At 43.4% G+C, this 25,120-nt stretch overlaps 1 protein-coding gene across 2 annotated transcripts in view; it reads right to left on the bottom strand.

Moving 5' to 3' along the window:
• sulf1 (sulfatase 1) overlaps nt 1-25,120 on the bottom strand; it is a 75,750-nt gene that overhangs the window by 17,234 nt on the left and 33,396 nt on the right. The window contains exons 3-7 of one of the 2 annotated variants that reach the window (XM_088402059.1): nt 21,229-21,400; nt 5,081-5,350; nt 4,523-4,762; nt 2,942-3,093; nt 431-600 (exon numbers count right to left, since the gene is read on the bottom strand). In XM_088402059.1, coding sequence (XP_088258185.1) covers nt 431-600; nt 2,942-3,093; nt 4,523-4,762; nt 5,081-5,258 — 740 coding nt within the window. In that variant the 5' untranslated portion in view covers nt 5,259-5,350; nt 21,229-21,400. Of the gene's footprint in view, nt 1-430; nt 601-2,941; nt 3,094-4,522; nt 4,763-5,080; nt 5,351-6,381; nt 6,532-21,228; nt 21,401-25,120 lie in introns of those variants that run through there. The other variant, XM_088402060.1, reaches the window with a different exon arrangement.

Here is a 25,120-nt window from a genome sequence, read left to right as displayed (position 1 = left end):
AATAGTTAGATGGATGATAGCAAGATTGAAAGAGTCAGACAGGACGGATAAAGACAGACAAGATGTATAAGTAGCTAGCTACCTATGGAAGATGAATCGCGAGATAGGAATTTTAGACACAGACATAAATAGCTACTTATTTCATAGAGATAACTAGCTAATTAGCTAACTTCAGATCAACTGATTGATAGGTAGACAGAAAAGAGCTAGCTAGCTAACTAAGATGGCTAATTAGCTCGCTGGTTATCGACAGACAGACTGACTGCTCATTTATAGCAATTCACTTCCACACGTTCGGTAGTTTTGTCTTAAATGCACGAGCGTTGAAGACTGTAACTTCCACTAACAACCCAGGCTAAACTTCAAGAGGAAAATAACCATTTTCACATCCGTTACACATCCCTTTTGGACTTTCTGGTGGAATACTCACATGTGTTGGGAGGCGTTGGGGAAAAACTCGGCGTACTGCGGTGCCGAGTCTTCTGGGCCGTGGGGGGCGGCGTGGCTGATGACCATCATCACCGGGCGGTGCGGGTACATCCTCTTGGACATGCGGAAGAAGTTGACGCTATCGTTGGTGATCAAGTCAGTGAAGTAATCCTGAAAGCGGAACCAGGGGAGGTGTTACAGTACATCTAACCATTACGGAGGGGCGTTGGGGGGGGTGAAGCGGGTTCAGCGAGTACACACAGCACCGATTTGTTGAGTCAACAGCTGGCAGCCTGCCTGCCCGTACGTGTGTGCGCGTACAGTGTGAGGGTTGTTCCCTCGTCCGGGTATCCCTACCCTATTAAATCCGACACCGCCGCTGGCTCTACTGACGCCATTGTTTTTAACGTCACCCATCACGTGTCTCCAGGGTAAAAAAAAAAAAAAAAAACAGTCTCCGAAGTTTCCGATGGTCCGGCGTACACCACGTGGAAGGGCGTGATCGGAACGAAGGCGTGAAAAAAAAATAGGTAGTGTCACAAGTAGGGTTTTATGAATAGGCTTCACAGCCAAGCCATTAAAGGGCAGGGCGGCGGCCGCACGTGCCTGAAAAGTGTGAATTTTGTGTGTATGGGTGTTAGACAAGCCTCACTGCAGTGCGCAGCGTTTTGATTCCCTACAGTACAAAAAAGCTGTCTTTGCTACATGGTAGATTTGTTCTCAAGCAATTTTAAATAGGTTTATCAGCATAAAAGTAGCCAATAAAATGCCTAAAAGGGCTGCCCGCCGCGAATGAAAGGGTTAATTTTCCAATTCCCACGTCTCACATTAGGGCTGAGGGTGGCTTTGAGTTCAGCGGAGTCTCATCAGATCACAATGTTTGAAGACTGTCCTGACAGAGTCTAAAAGGGAGACAGCATGGTTGACGGCCTGGTGCGAGTTCACTTTTTCTTTTCATCACCAAATAGGAAATAGAGTGTCCATTTGCTTCTAAAACCGCAAAGTGCTGACCACGTCGGAGTCTTGTAAACACCTCCGATCTCGAGCCTCCCGCCGCCGTCTAAACGTTTGTTTGCCCTGTCTCTTGCGCAGCCCGTCACGAAAAGTTGACAAACGATAAATCTCCAGCAACTCTGGGAAGATGTTGGCACACCACCGCGAACCCTCACTGACAGCTCTTAGGAAAACACGCAGGCCAGACGGCTGCATTCCGCCGCAAAAGCGGAGAGGAACGACCGCGAGCGGGTTCATCTCTTGTTGTCAGCCGGTGGTAACCTTTCCTCGCATTCCATCGGAGGTGGCAAAAGAACTTACAAACTTCACTTGAGCAACGACACAGATAGGAAAAAAGCGATACTTAGCTCCCATGGCTAAAATACGTCTTATCGTGTGAAAGGTCCGTTGTCGAGAGGCTCAAGCCACAAGCTAGCTCGCGAAATAGCTAACAGGGCTGAGGCTACGATTAACAGTTCAATATATCGCTGGATAAACACACATGCGATTTTATATATGTACATGTATCTTAAATAGTTGTACGCTTAAAAAAGTAACACGCCTATTTGAATAGAAATGACAACTGTTTAAAAGACAAGTCAGAAAACTGCCACCAGCTAGCTAGCAAGCTAGCTTGTGAGCTAGGTAACATGCTTGAGCCTAGCAACAAATCACTTAAGCTTTTATACATGTAAATGCATCTTAAATATCTGTATATAGTGTAAGGAATAGCAATTAGTTACCTGTTCAAAAATCAAGTCCGAAAAATGCCACCAGCTATCCCGCATGCTAGTTAGCTAGCCGAGTAATAATACCTCAATTCGCCGTAGGATAAACACTCATGTGAACAAAAGCACTCAAGTTTTGAATGTATGTACATGCATTTGAAATATTTTGTATGTTATTTGAGGCTGAACAAAACAACAAACCTATTTTGACCATGTAAAGAACAGCTATCTGTTTAAAAGACAAAAGTCCGAAAAATGCCGCCAGCTAGCAAGCTAGCTAGCTGGCCGACTAATGAACAAAAGCATACAAGTGAACAAAAGCATACAAGTTTTTATAAATGTATGTGTGTCTTAAATATAGTACGTGGTGTGAGGCCGAAAAGACTATTTTGATGTAAGGAATATAAATGACAGCTCTCTGTTTGGAATTCAGGAAAATGAGTCGTCAAGTAAAGTACACAGACCCGAAAAATGTAAACTACCGCACATGAAGAATTTGTTACTTCCCATCACTACATTCCCGATTTGAATCCCAACCCAAGGTGGTGTTTATGGCACCCCGCAGCGGCTTTTCATTTCGCTGCTTGAACGTTACCATCTAAACACTGACAAGGCGAGACGTAATAAAGTCATCCCCTTTAATTCCCTCAGAATTCCAGCGCAGAGCAGCGATAAGAGAAGCGACGTCTGTGTTTATAAGCGACGGAGAACCTGTAATTTTCCGGAAAACGAATGCGTGAGAGGGATTAACTGTCTCTGGGTTTATTGCGGGGTTTAATGGGAAGACATACCTTGGCGTAACTCGCGCCGTGTTTCTCCTTGTAACCGTTCCGACAGACGGTGTAATTGTAGAAGCGGGAATTTTTGATCAGTCCGACCCACTCGCGCCACCCAGGCGGAACGTAGCTGCCGTTGTACTCGTTGAGGTACTTGCCGAAGAAGGCTGCAAAAAAAAAAAAAAACGACTACATTCAAACACCGCATGTGTTTTCCAAGAAAGCTCATTGCAATCACTGGCTCATTTCAGATCTCTGAAAGATTAACATGATTATCCTGTGGTGTGGCTGCGTTCAGACAGACCCCCCCCCCCCCCCCCCCCCATCCGCTTAGAAAACTTTCGGGCTGACGATTGTCAATGGTTCGCTTGCTCACGCGAGACAGCGTCTGATGAGGCCCGACAGTGACCTGGCAGGCGTCGCAATGTTTGCATTTCTCACAGCAGACAGACAGCGTGGCTTACTGTAAAAAAAAAAAAAAATGGCGAGCGCCGAGTCAATACGTCTGAAACGAGCGCAGCCGCTAATGGATCCGAGGCTAAGGGGTCATGACACGCTTCGGATCGTCAGCATAGTTTGCCGGGAACATGCCCGCGAGCTTGTTAGCCGATGAGTCTGTTTTGATTTGTTATTTTATGCACGAGTTCCCGAGGTATCCTTTTCAACTCATTCAGTGCCATGGACGAGAATTCTCATCTTTTAAAACAGTAATAAAAATAATAAATAATAAAATCCTGGTCAAATACGTTTTTTTATGAAGAAGAGCTGATACCCTTGACTAATGCTTACCTAATACAAGCCAATTGAGCACTGTAGTACTAACTGTGACTATTAGATATGCAAACTATACACATTCCTTTTTTTTCCATTTTTTGTAAATGCCTTAAAAGTAATAATTAAAGTTATTTATGATTTTTTTTTCCTTCAACCACTCGAATTGTTCAGTGGCTTCAGTTCTATCCAACACCCAGAAAAAAATGAAAAATTGTATGGTCTGTCTTTGTAGGCTGTGACGTAACAATGACACTTTAAGACATAGCCATTCACTGGTCTCTACCGCCACCTACTGTCTTGAGGTGAAACACAGGTCAAAAAATAATTTTCTTTGCTGACATAGTTTGACACACAACAGAATGTTGCAAAAATTGCGGGGAAATCATTGTGATAAATCCTATTAAAATGCATCTCAAAAATTGTAATTATAATGGTTTTATATGGTCCAAAATTTGGACAATGATTATTTTTGAACACAAAATCTCGCACGTCCAGCTGCGATCACACAGAAATGTCCGAACCGTCGCATTTTTAAAATGTAAATGTTTTAATCATCCGCTGGAAATTTCAGCTCCCTAGTGTTTTTCCCATTGACATATCCCATTGAATATCCCAAGACACCGGATACCAAATTTGGACAAATACTGCTGAAGATTTGCGACGAGGCTTTTATACAATTCTTTCAAAGTAGTCCTTAGTCAAGAAAGCGCACGATAGTCTGCTCTGCCTCACTCAGGAATCAAATTTGGAGACATTTGCAGACTAATGGTCATGGAATCCTAAAACGATGTGACCGAATAGCCACACGGTTGCTCCACCCACCTGTCCTGTAGCCCGTGTTGTTGAGGTAGACGGCGAAAGAACGCGGCTCGTGCTGGGCCTGCCAGGACGGCGACGAGCAGTTCTCGTTGTTGGTGTAGGTGTTGTGGTTGTGGACGTACTTGCCCGTCAGCATGGAGGAGCGCGACGGGCAGCACATGGGCGTGGTGACGAAGGCGTTGGTGAAGGTGGTGCCGCCGTCCTCCATGATCTTGCGGGTTTTGTTCATGACCTGCAGAGAGCCTGGAGGAAGAAGAGGAGGAGGAGGAGGAGGAGTGAGAAATGGTGACCTTTGGAAGAAGTGTAGCCAAGCTTCTACTGCTAATGACATTTTCCCTGAGTGGTTACATAATTCGAATGTGCACATATAATCAGACAGATGGTCGTTTGCTGCTTGTGTTGAATATTTCATGTGAGGAATACATCAGCGTTTCCTTCAATACACTGATTTTTTGCGGGGAATTCATCTACTTTGAGCGTTGCTAAAAGTGCTGGGATTTTTTTTCCTTGCTTTTTTTTTTACATAACTCCATCCATCATATTGCGTTGCATCCACCTTACCCAGCTCAACATCCTGATCATCAGTCATGATGAGGATGATGTTGGGCCGGATGTTCCGCCGGTCCCTCTGGATGCGACCCCTCAGGCTCTGAGCCCGGGTGGTTGCGTAGGCCGAGACGGCGGGAGCCCACGCCAAGGAGGAGAGCAGGACCAAGCAGGACAGCCACCGCGTCATCATTTTGGTCCCAGGTGGATGTTTGCTGAACGGTTATTGGGGTTGAGGGGAGGGAGGTCCTCCTGGGGCGCTCACTCGCACCCTACTGCGGTCAACTGCCAAGGAACAAGACGCAAGAGAATCAAATCAGCCTGAAAATAAGCAAATAATAAGCAGGAAGGAAATTATCTATACATACACACGATACGCTAAGATTCAGTCCCAGAGTTCTTGCCAAATACGATATTTTCCGTACCATAAGATGCAAATAAAAGCCTTTAATTTTCTCAAAAAACAATCGTGCGCCCTAGAATCTGGTGCGCCTTTTGGATGCGGGTTCCAAAAATCTGTTAGATGTTTTGGTAAGCTCTCCCTTTGACTAAGTTTCAGACCATTTCCCATTGATACAGGGACAAAATACAATCTGTATGCTGGCAGCAATAAATCAATACGTGCAGTACGTATTAGGTGCAGTAGGTATGCTGATAAACTATTCAGAGAACATTACTCACGTTTCATTTTTACATGGACTCTACTAGTATGTTTGTGCATGCGCCTTTTCATATGGTGCACCCAATATATGGGCAAAATATGGAGATAGACCACATAACATAAAAATATGGAACTTTTTTGTTGTCATTTTTTTCACGTACATTTGAATGTCCATCAGTCATGTAAACGTGTTATTTTTTTTCTCCAAAAGATAATTTAATACTACACACGATATATTTGAAAACGGAACAATTCGGTTTGAAAGACCTTTCCGGTTTCAACCGTTTTTTTTTGTCATATCCCTAAAAAACACGGAGGTAGATCAAAAGTTAACGAAGTTGCAGCAATTTGAATGTTGCCAAGTTGAAACCCTTACTTGTGAGAAAAAAAAAACACGTTTAAAGTTCGTCTACTAATTGTCTGCAAATCTCTTATTTTCATACATTTCAAGGCGTTTAGGGGCAGTGTATATATATATATATATATATATATATATATATATATATATATATGTGTGTGTGTGTGTGTGTGTGTGTGCGCGTGTGTGACTACCATACCAGTAATATTATCCTTACAGCAGCTTTGAACTGTCTTGCCGAAAAAGGTATTTTCTGACACGACAAACACAGCGGGGATGCGGTAAAACCGAGCTCACCTCTGAGGGTCCCACCGTTCTCGCCGACTGCCGTCGTTTCCGATCGCAAACTCACATTTTGTTCCCCGGGTGAGACACCGAGCGCGCAAACAACTCCGTCCCTACCGCAGGGAAACATCCTTCTGACCGAGCCGAGCCCACGCCATTGGCCGTCGGCGCTCGCGAGCGCTCTCCTGCGTGGGCCAATTGCGGACCACTTACTGCCCATCACTCAACCCCCTCTTCCTCCCACGCGATGAGTCAAGCGTGACACAGTAGGGAGGATGAGACCACACTAGGGGAGGAGGAGGAGGCGTTTAGGGGCAGTGAGAAGGTTCCGCTACATTAACCTCATCGCCGCAGTCGCCAATCACAGATAACCAGCAGCGATTCGCGGGCTCTCGTCATGTCAAGGGCCCCTATAGCCCGCATTTAAACACGGCGGATGACCGTTATGAAATGGATGACTGAAAGCTTTGAGGAAGCACATTCATCCTAATAAAGAGACCAGAATTGAATTGCACATCAAGATAAATAGCCTTTGGCAAAGACATGGCCTTGAGGCTATAGGGCGAAAATGCTACGCTATACTGCTTTTTATTCATAATTAATGGGCTAGAAATAAAATGGAAGATCTATTTAACACCTGAGCCTTCTGCAGCCACTGGAATTGACTTTCTTGAGGACGAGGTTGAGGAAAACCTTTTCCAGTCAAGGTTCGTATTAAATTCATGGCTGCCAAACATTACCTTGAAATTTCAGCCCCTTAACACATTCAGTGTCAAGTGTTATTGGAAAAAGAAACCTCTACGGGGCCAGTCTATTTTGCGTTTTCACTCACCTTTCAAGGCCAACAGAATATTGAGTTCTATGTAAATATGGGCGCTGCCATTGAAAGGTTGACTTCCATTCTTCAGTAACACTTGCATGTAGGTAATAGCTGTGTTTTAAGTGTTGAAACAGTGCTACCCAATGGTCACAGTTATCCATTATGACAAGACCCACAAAAAAGCCTCAAGGATCCATGCCCGAAACAAAACATAAAATCTGCTACATTGGCTCGAAGCAGCCATTTTAGAACCAATTTGGCCATTTCCAGGTCAAATAGCTTTCAGCCTGCAAAGTCATATTTTCTTAGGGATATAAAATTTGGCAGGTACATCAATCATGACAAGACCCACAATTCAGTCTCAAGAACCTACGCCAGAAAAGACACAGGTAGTCCGCTGTTTTGGCTTGAAGCGAACATTTTCGGGTCATTTTGACTATTTTTTTTGCAAGCGGACCACAGTCTCCCCACCCCTGTTTTAGGGAGTCCAAACTGCATCCTCAAACAAATCATCATTGTTATGACACTTGGCTCCCGCTGCAGAATCCTACGAAAAGGTTTCAAGCCCGAATTACAAATGATCTTCTCATCATTTCACCGTGTTGGCAGATGTAATCCACCCAAGCTGTAGTCACTTCCTAGAAATGCATCAACAAATCCACTTTGTGTGCGCGCGAGCATATGTGACGAAATGTGCTTGTTCTTGGCGTGTCCTTCCACGGGCGCGTCTGCTTCTCGTCGGCCGATATGACAAGAAGTGCGATAATCTGCGCTTTAAGAGCACTCTGCGCTGGGTCCCGGCCTTCCAGATGAGACAGCCAGACCCAGTCATCGTGACAGCCCTGTGCAAACATTGGCGCCGCGTGGACAAACACCCCCTCCGGTGCACACAACCTCACATTGAATCACACACACATAAACCTCTGTGACACGCAGAAACTCTTAAGACACTTTCTCGCTATAAAACATAATCCTGCGGTTAGGGTCCGACTTCCCAGAAACAATGAGTTTGCATAAAAAAAAAAAAATGTCACGAGCTCCTAGAGGTCGACCGATTATGGGGTTTTCAGGACCGATATCAATACACAATATTAGTAGTAGAGGATTATATAAAGTTAAAAAAGAAAAAAATTGTAATGGAGGAGGCCAATAACTGATAGTTGTAGCCGATATTCATTTACAGTAAAAACGTAATAATCGTAATGGAAAAACTGAACCTCATTGAAATGCCTAAACCACGTTTATTTAGGCACACAAATAACCCGGAAACGGAAATGCGTCAACCGCAAAAACGAAAGTACTTCTATCAGCAATACGACGAAATATACCTTAATATCGATATTCATGTTTGAAATGTGATCAAATGAAACTTACGGCATTCATGTCGGATAATTCACAGAGGACGGCGTCAGATAGCATTCTGTTCGATTAGCATGACCGTCTGCAAACCCGCAAACGGAAATGCGTCATCGGCTAAACCGGAAGTATTTCTATCGCCAATACGACGAAAATCTATCTTAATAACGATACTCATATCTTTGAAATATAATCAAACGAGACTTACGGCATTCCTGCCTGATAATTCACAGAGGGTGGCGTCAAATCGCATTCTGCTCGATTAGCGCGGCCTTCTGCAGACCCGGAAACGGAAATGCGTCATCCACGAAACCGAGAGTACCCATATTGGAAAACTTTCCCTCAAACAAACAAAACTAACAACATCTGTTGAAACGCAACAATCATTTAAAAATATAACAACTATTTTCTTTGCATTATTTGAAACAAAAACGTCCCGTTGAATCAGCCTTTAAAGGCAACACATTTATATTGATTCCTTCATAGCTGCCGGTCGGACTTCAAATAAATAAAAAGGACGATACCAATATCATTTCAAATAATATCTTTCCCGATAATCGTCCCGGCCGATGATGGGTCGATTTCTGTCCAGTTGTGAAAGACCAACTTTCACTCACATTAAAAAAAAAAAACATCAGTACACTTATATTGTCCAACAAAATGGTATGAATGCGTGCAAAGTTGCATGTATGCAAAGTGGATGCAAGATTGTTCTACCCAATCGGATTTCAGCCTTTATTCTGTGTAGCTATGTCAATCAAATCTGCCCAAAGGGGGAAAAAAAGAGGTGGAGGGGAATGCACAAGCCATCGCTGCGAGAATTACTTCATGCCAATTAACGTGAGGACAAAAAAGGTCATTGTGAAATTCGCCACAAATTCCGCATTAGCGATACGCTCTGAAAAAAACTATCAATAGCTCCGCTGTCCGTAACATCCAACGGTCACGCAGCTGCCGCCGTTCCCTTGAACTGTACGTCACCTCGTCATCCACGGCTTCACCCCCTTCCACGCTCGCTTCCTGGCGCAAACGCCTCCGAGCGCATTTGCCAATGGTGCCACTAGGTCACAACATTGATTCCGAGCCATCCTCCAACCAGAATGGTAAAAACATGCGGATAAAAAGTGTCTCCAGAGAAGAAGGAAATCATTACACGTTGGCGTCCAAATCATCTCCAACACTTCACAACAAAGCTCTCCAAGAATACGATTTTGACCATCCGCGGCCAAATCCACAAAACTCTCTGTTATTTTTATAAATTCTTCAACAGAAAAGGAATAAGTGCATGTGCTTCAAAATTGTATTTATTGACAAAAAATTGGTAGGCGCGTCTATTATGAGATAACCTACCAAAAAGTCTGAGGAACCATTATTTGAAAATAAAAAGGAAGCCTGCTCTTTTGTTTTGAAGCCGGCATTTTAGAGTAGTATTGGCAATTTCTAGGTGTCTATGTAAAGTCAGCCCCAGGGCAAGTTTCACGTAGAGGCATCAAATTTGGTAGCAACGTCTATGATAAGTAAACACACTGAAAAGTCTCAAGAACCCATGCTTGAAAATGCACAGGAAGCCTGCTATTTGGTTTTGAAGCAGCATCTAAGATTGGTATTGTCAATTTCTAGGTACCAAATGTAAAGTCAGTCCCAGGGCGAGTTTCACGTAGAAACATGAAATTTGGAAGCAACGTCTATGATGAGTAAACACATGGAAAGGTCTCAAGAACCCACGCTTGTAAAATTAAAGTAAGTCTGTTATTCTGATTTGAAGCTGCGGTTTTAGAGGGGTAAAGGCAATTTCTAGGGGTGTAAAATCAGACTGAGGAGCAGTTTTACCTACAAAACATGAAATTTGGTGGAATATTTATCATGAGCGGACTCACAAAAAAGAACCTATTTTGAGAAGAAACAGAACGGATCGTATTTTGGCTCCGGGCAAATATTTTAGGGGTAATTTTGGCCATTTTCAAGGGTCCTTCAAAGGTGAACTAATTGCTTCTACCTTTTAATTCCGTATACAGAGACTTCTCCGTTTACAGCAGTTTACGTTTTGAGGTTTGTCAAAATACCCGACGGCCCCGGACACATGCGCTGTAATATTCAGCTCTAAACCTCCAACAACAAGGACGGAAAAATGCAGTGATCAAGTAACTCCTAACACCCTCAACACCCTACTTATCCTTCTTTTCGCGACACATTTTTGTGCAACTCTTTCACTTCTCCAATATGGCTCAAGCAGCTTTCTTAGTGGACGGCGAGCGGTACGCTCAGTGCGGTGAACATAATGCCGTTTAACTAGCTTGGCAGACCGTGCCCTGTAGTTTTGGGGGCCTCAAGCCACACACCGGGCCGCGCTCTGACCGTGTCCTGACCCAAATGGTAATATGGCTTTGATGGCGGCTTGTTGAAGCCAACCTCAGCAACCTGAGGCTAGCCACACGCGCACATACCGCGGCTTACGAGGGAAGGGGGGGGGGGAAAGGGCGAAGGGGGGCGAGTAACGAAGGTAACAAAAGTCACGTCAAAGTCTGGTTGTGATTGGCCGGCGTATTCATTTCAACAATGGCCAAGAGGCTGCATCTGGCTTGGGTTCTGTTCGGTCTGAACATTTATCAGCCGTCACTGAAAAACAGCAGACGCGGCGAGGAGACAAATAAGCCGATGCTTTTGCTCCGACACAGTGGAAAATTGATCCAGGTATCACCGCCCCCCCCCCCCCGCCCCCTTTTAAGTATCCACAGAGTCTGGCCAAAAGGCTGGATCTTGTTCACGTTAACATGAAGAGGGCGGGAGAGGTGAGGAGGTTCACGTTCCCACAACAAGATGCGAGTCGAAACCCAAACCAGATGCCACGCAGCTCGCGAATAAATCAGTCAACTGGCGACCGAGAACAATGGCCATTACGGAGCACCTAAAATCCCTCAAATCTTATTTCGGTCCGTCCGTCCCCGGGACAAAACGCCGGGACATACTGCGGCGCATTGTGATTTCACCCGCTCGCTCTGCCGAGGGGGGAATATGATTATGGGAAGGCCTTATGTTAACATTGAGGCTTGTCCAAATATTTCTGTAATCCCAGGGAATTTGGCCGGTCGGCTGCCCCGAGGACTGACGAGGGCCTTTTTGCACTGAGGGGAGCCTGTGTCGGGCTCCGCTGCCCACGGCGTGCCAAGGCTAACCTTCTATACCGTGCCCGCTAAGGCCTCCCCATTAGAGGCGCTGAGCACCCTGAAGGAGAGCTCTGTCTTCACGTTGGCCGCGAGTCTTCTCTGGGATAAGACTCAAACCCGTGTGTTTTCAGACCCTTAAATCCGATGATTTGCTTGACCGAAATCCAGTGGTGGGAAGTATTGCGACTGTACCTTAATAGGGACTTTGCTGTTACAAAATAAACCATTTTGGTGCCTAGAAACGCAAGTGATTTTTCAAGATACGAGCCGTTGCCCGGGTAATATTTTGCTTTGACATGTGAGCGCAAACTTGTCCAAGCCAAACTCCAGTTTACTGTCAAAATAAGCAAAAATCAATTGGAATTTCACCTTGTGTGGTTAAAGTGAGCTAGCGTAATGCTAACGCATCATGGGAAATATCATTTTCGTGACTTTGTAGCTTTAAAGGGGCCCAATTTGGAAAACTCAACTTTTTGGAGCTTTTAACTCTTTTAGTGCCAAGCGTTATCGGAAAAGGAAACCTCTAGAGGGCCAGTATATTTAGCATTTTCACTCGTCTTTCAAGGCCAATGGAATATTGTGTGCTATGTCTAGGTAAATATGGGTGCTATCATATGAAATATTCATTACCATTTCTTTACTTTGAATTGCATTTAGGTAATAGCTACATTGTATGTGTGGAAACACTGCCATCCAATGGTCACAGTTATCACGACAGTGCTCAACCGGCTTTTATTAGGTAAGCATTAGTCAAGGGTGTCAGCTTCCCTCGATAAAAAAACATATTTGATGAGAATTTTATTATTTAATATTGGTATCACTATTTTAAAAGGCGAGAATTCGCATCCATTCATCGTTCATGACTTGAAAAAAAAACTTGAGTGAAAGAATTCATACTTCCCCGTACCACCCGTGAAAGAGCAAATACATATTTGTTTATCCCCTGCGAAAATGAATAATACTACTGCAGACTATGAAGTCACTTACAGTAGTTGTACTGCCACCCAGTGGGCAAATTGAGTACCAGAGTCAAAATTGCGGGTATTTTTCAATTTACGACCAACATCACACAATTTGCATTGGGCTCTCGTGCAAGCCAGTCCAAGGAAGGTTATCTGCTGCATTTAATATCTCATTTCTATCAACATGACAAGCTGAGGTTCATTTACGGGTGGGATTTCTTCAAGGTTTATTGGAACATGGCCTTGCCTTCGCAAAATGTCAACCTTGACTTGTTTTTTATGCCTGACTCGGTATGAGACCCTTTGTATGGCCAAGGTTGCCAGGCCATACCCTCCCAACCTTCATCATTCATGTATAATTACATGAATCCCGATCCAAGAAGACATTAAAAAAAAAGGGGGGGGGGGTGCGAAAGCACAGGGTGGTCCGCCGAGTTTTGAAGCACATGCAGCCAAGGTCATATTCTGACGGGACTGCTTTATTTGGAGCACGGCTAGCCAAAGTACTGCCCAATGGGCATTTATAATTATGATTCATTATAAACTAAAAAAAAAAAAAATGTCAGTTAGATTTTTATCTGTGCATTTATTTGTATTTTTATATGAAATTATGTTAATTATTATTAACTATGTTTCATTTGAAATAAAATATTTTATTTTTACATAAGCACTTTCATATTTTTTTACATTATTTCTTTAAAAATAAAAGGATTTACTTGTCAAAATTCTAAAATTTTCAGAAGGGTCAATTTTACAATTGATTTTTACAGATCATTAAAAATATAAATATGACGTGCCTTTCCATTCTTTGATTTTTATACTCTTTCACTATTTTGTGCTATATCTATGTAAATATGAGTAGAATCATATGAAAGATTGACTTCCATTCTTCAGTTATAATAGTTGTAGGTAATAGCTGTGTTGTAAGTATGGAAACACTGCCACCCAATGGTCAAACCTATCACTACAGTGCTCATTTGGCTTATATTAGGTAAGCCTTACACAAAGGTGCCATTTTCCACCCCCCAAAAAAGAATGTTGAACTTTTCACCAAACAATAAATTCAGTTTCTTATTTAAACACATCTTGTTTGAATTTAAGCTCATTTGAGTGAGAATTAGACTCTGACAAGAGTTTTTGGAAGCCTGCATTTTAACAAAACATTGACTTGTGTGAGCATCCATTTTATAAGTGGAAAGAAAAAAAGTATTAACAAGCAAGTGGCGTTTCGAGTCGTTTTTAAGAAATGGCTGATTGGGAATCAACTGGACTGATAAGTTGGACAGCCCGATGCCAAATTTACTACGGCGGTCCATCATCTTATCAAGACCGTGTTGCTTTTTCCTCTTTCCATTTGTCAAGTGTGAGTGTTCTGTACAAGCCTTAAAGCGAGGACTTTTTTTGTTAGGCCTCCGCGCCAGGCGTCGATGGAAACCATTAGCGAGCTTCGGACGGATAAAATACAAAACGTTTGGAATTCTCCAGCCACTTTGGGCAAAAAAAGCTGCAATCTCTTCCCCGAACTTAAAGACTGCAAAAGGCCGCAGGAGCTCTGGAGGAAGTTAAGAGAATGAAAGGGAGTTCATCCGCGAGGCTCTCACGGGTGGCTTCCGTGTCTTTTAACTGACATGTCAAATATCCCCGGTCATGTAAAAGACGGCAACCACAAGCCAGAGTGACGACTAGTTGCTTGAAAATGGCTTTGCGCTGAGGTACTTTAGAAGAACACGACGATTGACCGGCGTTTCCATGAATTCGTGTACGTTTTCAGCGCGTTCAACTAAGATTTTCAACGTGGGCGGCAGAAGCGGGGCTCTAATCGGCTTCGATGTGCGAAGCGGAAAATCAAATTGAAGAACGATGGTCTCGATAAAGCAAATCGGGCATCAGTTTCTAGACGTCTTAAAAACAGTCCGTAATTTTCGGACAATAAGCCGCACCGGCATATAAACTGCAGAGGCAAAAATCGAGCAAAATAAAAATAATTGTCACGGATAAGCCGCACCGGACTATAAGCCGCAGGATGTAACATCAGATATTTAGGAAGAAAGAAACTTTTATGCAAGATCTTAATCAATTTATAATATTTTTGAAAATTCTTGAGCACGGCCATTTCTGTTTCATAGTTGTTCCATAAATTGACACCTTAAACAGATGCATACATTTGCTATACCTGTGGTTTGTCTTCTAATGGCACAAACAACAACAACAACAACAAAAAACAGAGGAGCCGCAAGGCTCAAATCATGAGAAAAAAGTCCCCAAAATATGCTACCTATTTTCAAACAGTGATTACTAAAGAATGGAATAAGGTGTAATAAAGTTTATTGGTAGATTATCTCCCGTGGCTAGCAAAAGAAAAAAAAAAAAAAAAAGCAGATTAGCCGCACTGGACTGTAAAGCGCAGGGCTACGCATTAGGAAATTGATCATTCGCATCCACTCATTCTCATGCTCTCCCATTGATAGCTATAATATTAGTCAAAAATCCAATTTAAGTGAAATGGCAGTGAACGCGTTAAAAGCACCCATAATTACTGCTAACACACAGTAGGGAAACCCCATTTGGAACACAGGCTAAAATGAGCAAATGTAGACAGACAAATAATAATATTCAAAAGGATAATTATCCTTATCATCTTTGAAGAATGACTAATAACAGTGCCGCACTGAGGATCCCGCCGAGGAGCTGAGCGTCCGATACCCATCCGGGGGTAAAAAAACTACCTCATCTCGGCTAATAGCTAAATTTCCCGCCTCAAGTCACCAATAAAGTCTTATCATAATCACGGCATTCAAGTAAATGTCAAGACGGGGAGGATAATATTCCTGCTCCTTTGGGCCATTACCGGCGAACGTATTGACGCTGGGAGGAGTCTGCAAAACTAGCTCAACATTAGGTTATCGCCAACTACTCTCAATAAAAGTCGATCCCGGAGCGGGAGGGACTTTCTTTGGCGTCTCGATTCAGACGAAGCAAGTGCGGGCGTATTCCGATATAAAAGTGTCGTCGGCGTGACCCCGGATGCCGTAAACAACAAATACGTCTCGCACGCCAACGTGACAGCCCTCGTAAAAAGAAAAAAATTGGATTCGTTCAATTGCACCTGTGCCAGTTCTTCATTCCCCCGCGGGCGTTCATGTGCGGGGGAGTATCGCATGGCGTGTGTGTCGGAGTAAGAATTAGTCAGAGTTAAACAAAGACAGACATGTAAACCTGTAATTTGTATACAGGAGGAGCTCGCTTTTCCATGGCCCGCGGCTCAGCGAGCGGCTTTCCAAAGCATGCCGTAACCGCATACGTATTTTAATCGATTTTATCGTTGGACGATAAATAAAACGCAGATATCGGTGCCTGAGTATCAAACGGTCACAGGTTAGGGTTAAGGCTTGACGCCAGGATTTAAACGTTCAGCGTGCCCCATCACAAGCGTGACGCGAATTTGGTAGCATCTGGACAAGCAAACCAAAATGGAAGATTTCTGCTGCCCCTAGGGGTACTTGAAGGAACTTCAGGGGGTACTGAATTAATGAATTGTTTGAGGAAAATAGAAGTTCATAAAACAAGTTTTATGTTCGGTAGGTTGTTCAATTTCATTATTTTAAAAGCCCAGATTCTCCCCCATATTAAAATGGTTTTTGTGTTCCACCTCTCGTTACCTGTCAAGTTAACGATTCATTTTTCTGAACACATTTCTACTATGATTCCAAAAGCGGACAAATTAGGTTGATATTTTTCCGTGGACGAATGTTTATTTATAATTATTTCTTTTTGAGGTCTGACATTTGATGTTGAGACATATTTATTGACAATTAAATTAAGGCTTTATTTTTGTGAAGCGATCTACTGTAATCCCAAAACAGGACACTTTATATGAAATATTTTAACTCACAGTTGTTGCGCCTTGTCTATGTAGAAATTGCTTCAAAACTGGAGCATATTTAGCACACCGAAATTTTAAACAGGGTGTTATAAAATTTTAATTGTAGAATTAAAATTTATAACTGGAATGCAGAGGTAAAAATTGAAGAATTTACATGGTGATTAAGGTATTTAATTTGTACAGTGTATGATGCACCGGATTAGAAGGCGCACTGTCATCTTTTAAGAAAATTGAAGGCATTTCGGTGCGCCTTATAGCGCGGAAAATACGGTAAGTAATCTCACCCTTCCAAAGGCTTCCATTCCTTCTGAAAAAAAAAAATGCAGTCGCCATCCCGACAAGCTCCGCTGGCTGTCAACAAACTTGGTTGAACTCGCCTGGGAGACGCTCAGGTAACGCGGGTCACATGACGCCTTCGTTCCGAGGTTATCCTACATCCACGCGCGCGGCGCTTTGGCGCCGACGGTACCGTAGGCCAGCAAACAGCGCATGTCCGAGTTGGTACGCGCACGGGTAGAGGAGGGGAGCCCTGGCACAGTCTGAATGGCTTGACTGGCTCCAGGGGCGAAGCGAAGAAAAGAAGCAAGAGAGCTGAAACAAACGCTAGCTTCTATTAGTGGAAGTGCTGGAGCGGGGCTGGAGGGGTGAGGAATTCATTCATTTGCACCCCCCCCTCTACCCCTCACCCCTTTCTCCATCCATTCCCTTCAATCCGACCCTCCCACCCCATTATCTCCTTTCTGGAAAGGCGGCGGATGAAAGGAGCGCCCCTTGTCCAACCCCCCCCCCCCCCCCCCCCCCCCCCCCCCCAGTGGCGGCACTTCTCCCTAAAAAAAAAGTAAAAAATCTGAAAGACTTGCTTAATTGTACACGATACAGACAGGGCCCTTTCTCTTTGCCGTCTAAAACAGATTGCTTCTCCCCGGGGAGGGGATTATTAGACAAGGGGGATGACAAAGCAGGGACAGTGTGGCCCTCCGGGGGGGTGCAAGATCAAGGGTGTGTGTGTGTGTGTGTGTGTGTGTGTGTTCACATTTTCCAAAGTTTCCTTTATTCGCGCCCGTGTCACGGGAAGATTACGTTGGCGCTCGTGCCCCAGAGTGAACCTCGGTTTCACTTGTTAGCCCCATGCTTCTCAATTATATTAGCCGAGGCCCCCCAAAAGTGGATCTTTGACGTCCGCGGTGGTCGATGGCAGCGAATGAGTCCATTATCGGGAGACGGGCATCCGGCGTGTATCGCTTTGAACACGAGAAGACGGTATTAGGGTGATAAAACGACAGATACGTATTTTCGGTTGCTTTGGTAGCGCGCCTTCGCCAGATGCTCGTCACGGAGTAAGGGAAAAGTTCATTTAGCTAAGCAATGCGTCGGAATTCCTTCCAGTGACGACAAAGAGTTGAATGTTTGCTTGTCCTGACCTTCGTCGCGCAAATGAGAGGCTGAACAAATACTGGGGGGGGGGGTGCATTGTGAGATCTAAAATAGATCAGTGCTGCATGGTGGGTTACCCCCGGAGATACCTTCTAAAAATATAAAGAAATAACGACATGTAACCCCTGACACCGTTTGCTGGTGGATAATCACGGAAGTTTACGAGAGTTTTTTTTAAAATACTTAAAGATAGAGAACGTCGACGTTTTGCTATACGTGTTACATATTATGTAAATTCTTTGATTTGGTTTTATGATATAATAAAAGAATCAATGGTAAAAAAAAAAAAAAAAAAAAACTAGTGTGCTGAAATGTCCAGCAGGTGATGAAAACATGAAAGATTTCAAATTGCAACAATTCTGACATTTCTTTGTGATTGCAGCTGGACGCGCGAGATTTTGTGTACAAAAATAATTATAGTCCAAATTTTGGACCACATAAAACCATTATAATTACAATTATTGACATTCATATTAAGAGGATTTTTCACATTGATTTTCGCAACATTCCGTTGAGCGGCGGGTAAACTAGGTCAGCAAACACAAAATTCTTTGTTGACCTGTGTTTCCCCTCAAGACAGTAGGTGGCGGTAGAGACCAGTTAATGTCTTGAAGTGTCATCATCACGTCACAGATATTGTTAATAAATTGAACCTACATATCTATGGATAGAACTGATGCCACTGAACAATTTGAGTGCTTGAAGGAAAAAAAATATTCATAAATAACTTTAATTATGACGCCTTTAAAAGAATTTACAAAATTAGGGGAAAAAAATGCAATGTGTAGATTTGCAAAGTGTGTGCACAAGGGTTAATCTTGTTTCCCATCAACTTGAATCCAAACTCATTTTTAGACAGCATGACATGAGAGAACGTAAACTAACACGACTGCAAAGTCTCCAGCAGAGGGCGGTGTCATAAGATCAGAAAGATGTGCCGCTGTCTTCCCCCCCCCCTAGCAACCAAAACTAATTAAGAAAATGGAGCGCAAGCAGATCTCCAGATATGACACATAGCTTAGTGCTACCGTTCCAAAACGAACCGCAAGAATTTGTCCCACCAATTAGTAATGAGATAAGCTCAGAGATAAGAATTGCAGTTGTGGGACTGCAAAGTGAGGGACTGAGAAGATGGTAGAGTTGCTACTGGAATAACGTTTGTCTTGGACGGCGTCAAACCCCCCCACCAAAGTTCCTAATTATTTACAGCAGCTGCCGCTCACTCATGCTGTTCCTTGTAGCACGCTGAAGCTAAACTGTTTAAAAGCAGTCTAAACACAACACGGAAAATCAGCTAAACAGCCTAGCTAATAGAGAGGAAAAAAAAAAAAAACATCACATGAACGTTCATCGTGTGCTCCACAAAAAGTGGACTGAAACCACTTGTGCTAGGTTGAAACTGGCGCAATTTTTTGTTCTAGTGTGGACACTATCATTAGGAACCTGATAAATGCACACAAGTAGACTGAGACTGCTTGGTTCAGCTACGAAGAATTTTGATTGGTTGCGTGGGCTCGAATCGTGAAAGACTTGACCGCGTAGCCCACTTGTTGCATTTGGTTCAGGTAAAACGAACTGTGTCCGTGACTGAGACTGAATCTAGAATCCAGGTTGGGTTCGTTCATACTAGGCAGTATTGGTTAAAACAAACTGCATTTATCTGGTCAACATTTAAAGTGAGTTTTTATGAAACCTTGTAGACATATTTTCAGGTTTCATTAAAATGGATTTTGCTACTGTGTGAACGCTAACGACGGAAACCTGTTACCTACAAAAGAAGCGGATTGAGACCACTTCTAGGCTGTGTTCACACTTGTCAGATCTGGTTCAAACAAACTTGAATTGTTAATTTGGTACCACTTACAAATGTGATGCCCACCCAAGAAGTGGACTGGGACCAATTGTGTGTTCACACTTGTCTCATTTGTTTGGCTGAAACAATCTGTCTGTTGGGTCAAGTGTGAACTCTATCAGCTGGTCTTGGTATTGACCAAAAGTTTTTCCACCTGCCAGATTTGGCTTGAACCAGATTCGGCCATTTGGTCAAATGTGAACACTACCATCAGAACCCCGATTCACACGGAAGAAATAAATTAAGGACAATTTTATTGTCCATTTGGTCAAGCCTGTAACCTATTATTTGAAATATTGTGTATCCTCCTGAGAGCCAGCCTAGTTGTGTCCAATTTGTCTCAGCGAGACACAGGAGACATCATTGGAAAGGCCAGGATGTCCTCTACTGAGCATTCTACAACTTGAAGGGTAGTTCTACTGAGTCAAAAGATACACAAAAATAAATGTCCACTACGGAGGACACAAATGAACAAATTGCGTCTTTGTGGTTTGCCGGCCGGTTGGACTCTCGTAATCTAAAAATAAAGAACCCGTCATGTAGCATTTTGAATTGAATATTTGAATTACAACACTTAGGGCAATTTTTGATCTGATTACACGCTTGAGAGAAAATCTAGCTGGAGAAACTGAGGAACTTCAAGCCTTGCGTCTCAGATCTTTTTGATATTTTCGTCCTCGGACCAGATCTTTCGTTCGCATTTTTCACCCCGGCGAAAAGTGTCTGGCTTAAAAGCCGCAACGATCACAGCCTAGCGGGGGTTAAGTACTTCAAGTAGCAGGCAGGAAGCGCAGCTACGGCTGGTTTACCAGGGTCAACACCGGCTCGCACAACAGCGGCTTTCACCCGCACGCCGTCCCATGCGTCTTTTTTTTTTTTTTTTTTTTAAGGCTGCGCAGTCCCTCGCACGCTCACGTGAGGTAAAGTTACGCTCAAAGTTCCCTCAAGAGGTGACAGCTCTTCCGCAAGGAGAACTGAGTCCAAATTTGAGTCTGTCACAGTTAGCGATGATTATGGATTGGCAAAACAGGTCCAAAGTGGCACCATGCCTTTTTTTCTAAATGGGATTTATTTGATTGCAAAGTTTACGCTGAAGACCCGCGTGAGCGTCGGCACCTGGGGGGTAAAGGAACGGATATTTTTCACTATCCTAATTCGGGACTTGGCGAAGGTTCCCAACTGACGGGGAAATTGAAGAGAAACAGTCTCGCTACTTTCACGCGAGGGGGAAAAATGACATTAATGGAATGTGCTGCCTACTAATCCCTTGAGACGGAGGAATTCGCCACGGAGGGAATTCCTGTCATCCCGAGTTGCCAAGGACTTTGAAAGTGACGTCCTAACATCGCCGCAAGTGACGTCCCGTGTTGAATGTTTTGCTAACGTACCTGGCGGGGCGGCGTGCGGCGAAAGGAATCCTGCGAGTGTTCCCCGCGCTCATAGAGGACTTGATGGTGGCGAGGCGGGAGGACTGGAAAGGGGGACCACACAGCTCCTGGAAGACAACCTCTCTCCTCTAATCCCCTCTCCGATGTGATGACACCCTCCAACCTCGACCATCTGTTGAAACACGTCCCGCAGCAGTCAGCTCACCCGCCGCCGTGAGGAAAGAGCCCCCCCCCTCTCCCGTCCCCATCCTCCCCTCCCTCCCAGCCACGCTCGGCTGGCCCAATCACGAGCCGGCTGGGTTGCTCCGCAAACCAGGAGGCAGGGACAAGGACACGGCGCAGGACACACACACACACACACACAAACGGTACTGGTAACCTGAGAGGGAGAGAGTGAGGAGAGGGAGGGGGGAGTCGAATGAGTGTGTGTGTGTGAGTGTGTGTTGCGTGTCAGAGCCCAAGTAGGAGATGGAGATGAATGGTGGCATGTCGTTCATAAATATTGCGACAAACATGAAATAATGATACAACGGGAGATCGGCGGGTTTGAGGAAACATTTTCAGGGTGCTTTGATTCACTTTTTAAGCCCTAAATGTGACCGCAAAAACCACAAGACTTGTACCGGTCCAGGGGTCGGCAACCTTTAACATTCAAAGATCCGTTTTGACACGGTTTCCACAGATAAGGCATCGCTGGGAGCCGCAAACACTTTATTACGTCTGAAATGAAGATGCTAATATATTAGCCAGTTGCCTACAGCAGCTTTTGCTGGCCACGGTTGTACCACATTATTTTCACTAAAAGAAGCAAGCAGACCGAACCGACGTCTGAATCCATCCGTGTTCACAAACAGGAGCATTAAGATGAGATGAATTCTGTGTTAAGAATTCTTCAAGGGCTTCAGGTTGTAGTGTTTACTTAGCTGGGTTTGGCCCCCCGGATTTGGCCCCCAGGGCCTTGAGTTTGACACCTGTGATTTAACCCTAACCCTGATGAGCTAAGTGTTGATTAAAATTCTGAAACAAGACAAGGCTACATTTTAGGATTTTAACAGATTCTGCAAGCAGAAGAAATTGGAATTTTGCAGGAACAGTCCGTTTTTATTTTCAAACAGAGAGCAAATGAATTGGAAGATGATGTAACTTCTTACTAAATTAGTTGCTGAACAAGAAACACCTATTTATATCACTACAAATATAGTTCTCATCCAAAATTTATTAAAATGAGAACAAAATGTCACTTCACTGTTTTTTGTCCTTTTTTCACATAATTAAAAAGATTTTTGAGGCATGAATGAAACCTTTTGGGGGTAAGGACACACACAAAAAAAAAATCTATTTAAAAAACGGGGTCAACAGCCCCTCAGTTTGCGGTCTCGCCTAATCAAACTGCAAAGCCGTAAAACTGCGCATTGGCCCCATGGCGGGAATGCTGCTGCCACTAAACTGTTACATCTGCACACAGTGAAGCCCTCACACCTCCGTGCGATAAATCCTTACTGTTCCACGGGCCGCATTCCTGGCCCTCACCACCTTATTGCCTCCAGTTAAAGGAGGAGGGGCAGGGGAGGGGGCACTAACGTTACAAGGCTCCAGAAAAGAGGGGACGGAGGAACTTCAAAAAAAATTAAAAATAGAATACATGAATGTATGTAGATTGCGACACACGTATTTTGGTAACGTTGACAGTATTGCACTCGCAATTTTGAAAAAGAACCCAATGAAATTGTTATTACGATGGAAACCAAGCTGGATATCGTTAAAAGTTCACACCTGGCGACCATTATCAAGGTCAAATTATTTAATTATTCTATGAAATGTTCAATAAAAGCAATTTATTTCATAGAACGGGCGCTAGAATTGAATTTCTAAATATAATAGCGCTTCAGAAGGCCTAGCTGGAGCTGACGCCTCAGCACCGGTGAACAACGACTTGTTTCCGAAACGAATCAGCCAATTTTCCACTCATTCATGCACACACACACACACACAAAAAAAGGTGCACTAGGTGAGAAAGGCTGTCAAATGAATCATTTTGTTGAACCAGCGTCCCACTCACTGGGCCATTAAAAAGGGATTACGAGACCCCGATGATGCCCGGGAGCGACATGAAAGAGCAGGGCCCTAATGAGTTAATACCCGCTTGATATCCGACGGCATCACGGTGAGTTAATCAGAGGTGCGAAACGCAAAAAAAAAAGGGCGGCGGGGGGCGTGAGGGGGCTCGGCGCACCATTTGCATCCTGTGGGCTGTGTCTGGAGGCCTTTGTGAAATACAAATGAGCTCAAACACGTCAACGCGTAGCTCCGAAGCCGTCCTTTTGACACCCTAACCCCCCTCCCCCAAAAACAAGTCTGATGATAGCCAATCAACGTGATCAATACGCGTGAAAACAATGCAAATTAACCCTTGTGGACACGCTACACATTGCATTTTTTTCCCTATTTCGTAAATGCTTTTAAAGGCAGGATAAAGTTATTTATGATTTTTTTTTTTCCTTCGACCAATCAAATTGTTCAGTGGCATCCATACATACGCAGGTTCAACACCAAGAAAAAAATGAAAAATGCTATGGTCTGTCTATGTGGCGTGCGACGTAACGATGACACTTCAAGACATAGCCGTGAACTGGTCTATACCACCACCTAGTGTCTTGAGGTGAAACACAAGTCAACAACGAATTTTTTGTTTCCTGACATAGCTTGACGCAATGTAGCAAAAATCGCAGGAAAATCAATGTGATAAATTCTATTAAAATGCATCTCAAAAGTTGTAATTGTAATGGTTTTATATGGTCCAAAATTTGGACAATGATTATTTGTGTACACAAAATCTCATAGGTCCAGCTGCAATCACATAGAACTTTTAGAATTGTTGAAATTTTACGTTTTAATCATCTGCTGGTTTTTTCCCATTGATTCTTTTCATTATATAGAAAAAAACAAAGGAATTTCCATAATTTTTAACATAATGCCACAAGGGTTAAATAGACATTAAATTGCATCATAACTTTTTACAGCAAATACACAATCAATTTATGCAACAATCGTGCAAATGTTTTTTCATTATTTCAAATGTGATTAAACAAGACTCTTACAATTAAATAATTTTATAATCCTGAAACAATATATAACGATTTGTTGGACCTAATTGCTAAATTGCATTAAATGATCAAAAAGTGAAATATGTAACTGTCTTTATTGATTACATTGGAAACATAACAACTACTGTATAGTGTGCCTTTACCTCATAGTTTTAGCATTGATTTAATCCATGCATACATCCATTCCTTTAATGTTTAACTATTAGATTTTATTACCTTCCAAAATAATACATTTAATATATTATGAATTCATTAAATTCATTAAATTCATTAAGTTCATTATCAGAAGCAAATATTTTAACTTTTTTATATGTGTGACAAGTATCATAATGTAAGTATTATGGATATTTTCTAATAATATACAAATATTTAGTATAAATCAAGTACCACACACACTGTTGAGGTGGAACGGCATTTTTGGGTCTCAATCCATGGCCCGATGAGTGTATCGTTTTCATCTTTTAACGTCACTTTTTCAGGCGGTGCTTCCACTTACTACTGTGACTCCTATGAGGATATTGGATTAAAGCAAACAAATCCCATTTTCCCCGCTAATGCGTGAAACTTAGGCCAGCTTGTTCGGGTAAGGGGGGGGGGGGGGGGGGGGGGGGGGGGGGCAGAAAGAGACAAGGAGAGAAGAGACTCGGTGCTGTGAGGGACTCAAATTAGATTAACTTAAATTCACAAAAGGGGATGGCCAGTGGGACTGGAGATTGGGGGGGTTGCCCCCCTCCCCACTACATGGGCTCCACACATCCCCTGCCCACACCCCCAACACCCCCCGCCGC

The sequence above is a fragment of the Hippichthys cyanospilos genome, chromosome 19 (genome assembly GCF_059441005.1).
Source record: "Hippichthys cyanospilos isolate Australia breed blue-spotted pipefish chromosome 19, RoL_Hcya_1.0, whole genome shotgun sequence".
NCBI lineage: Eukaryota > Metazoa > Chordata > Actinopteri > Syngnathiformes > Syngnathidae > Hippichthys > Hippichthys cyanospilos.
Note: the sequence above shows the minus strand (reverse complement) of the source record. Positions and strands in the feature narration are given on the sequence as shown.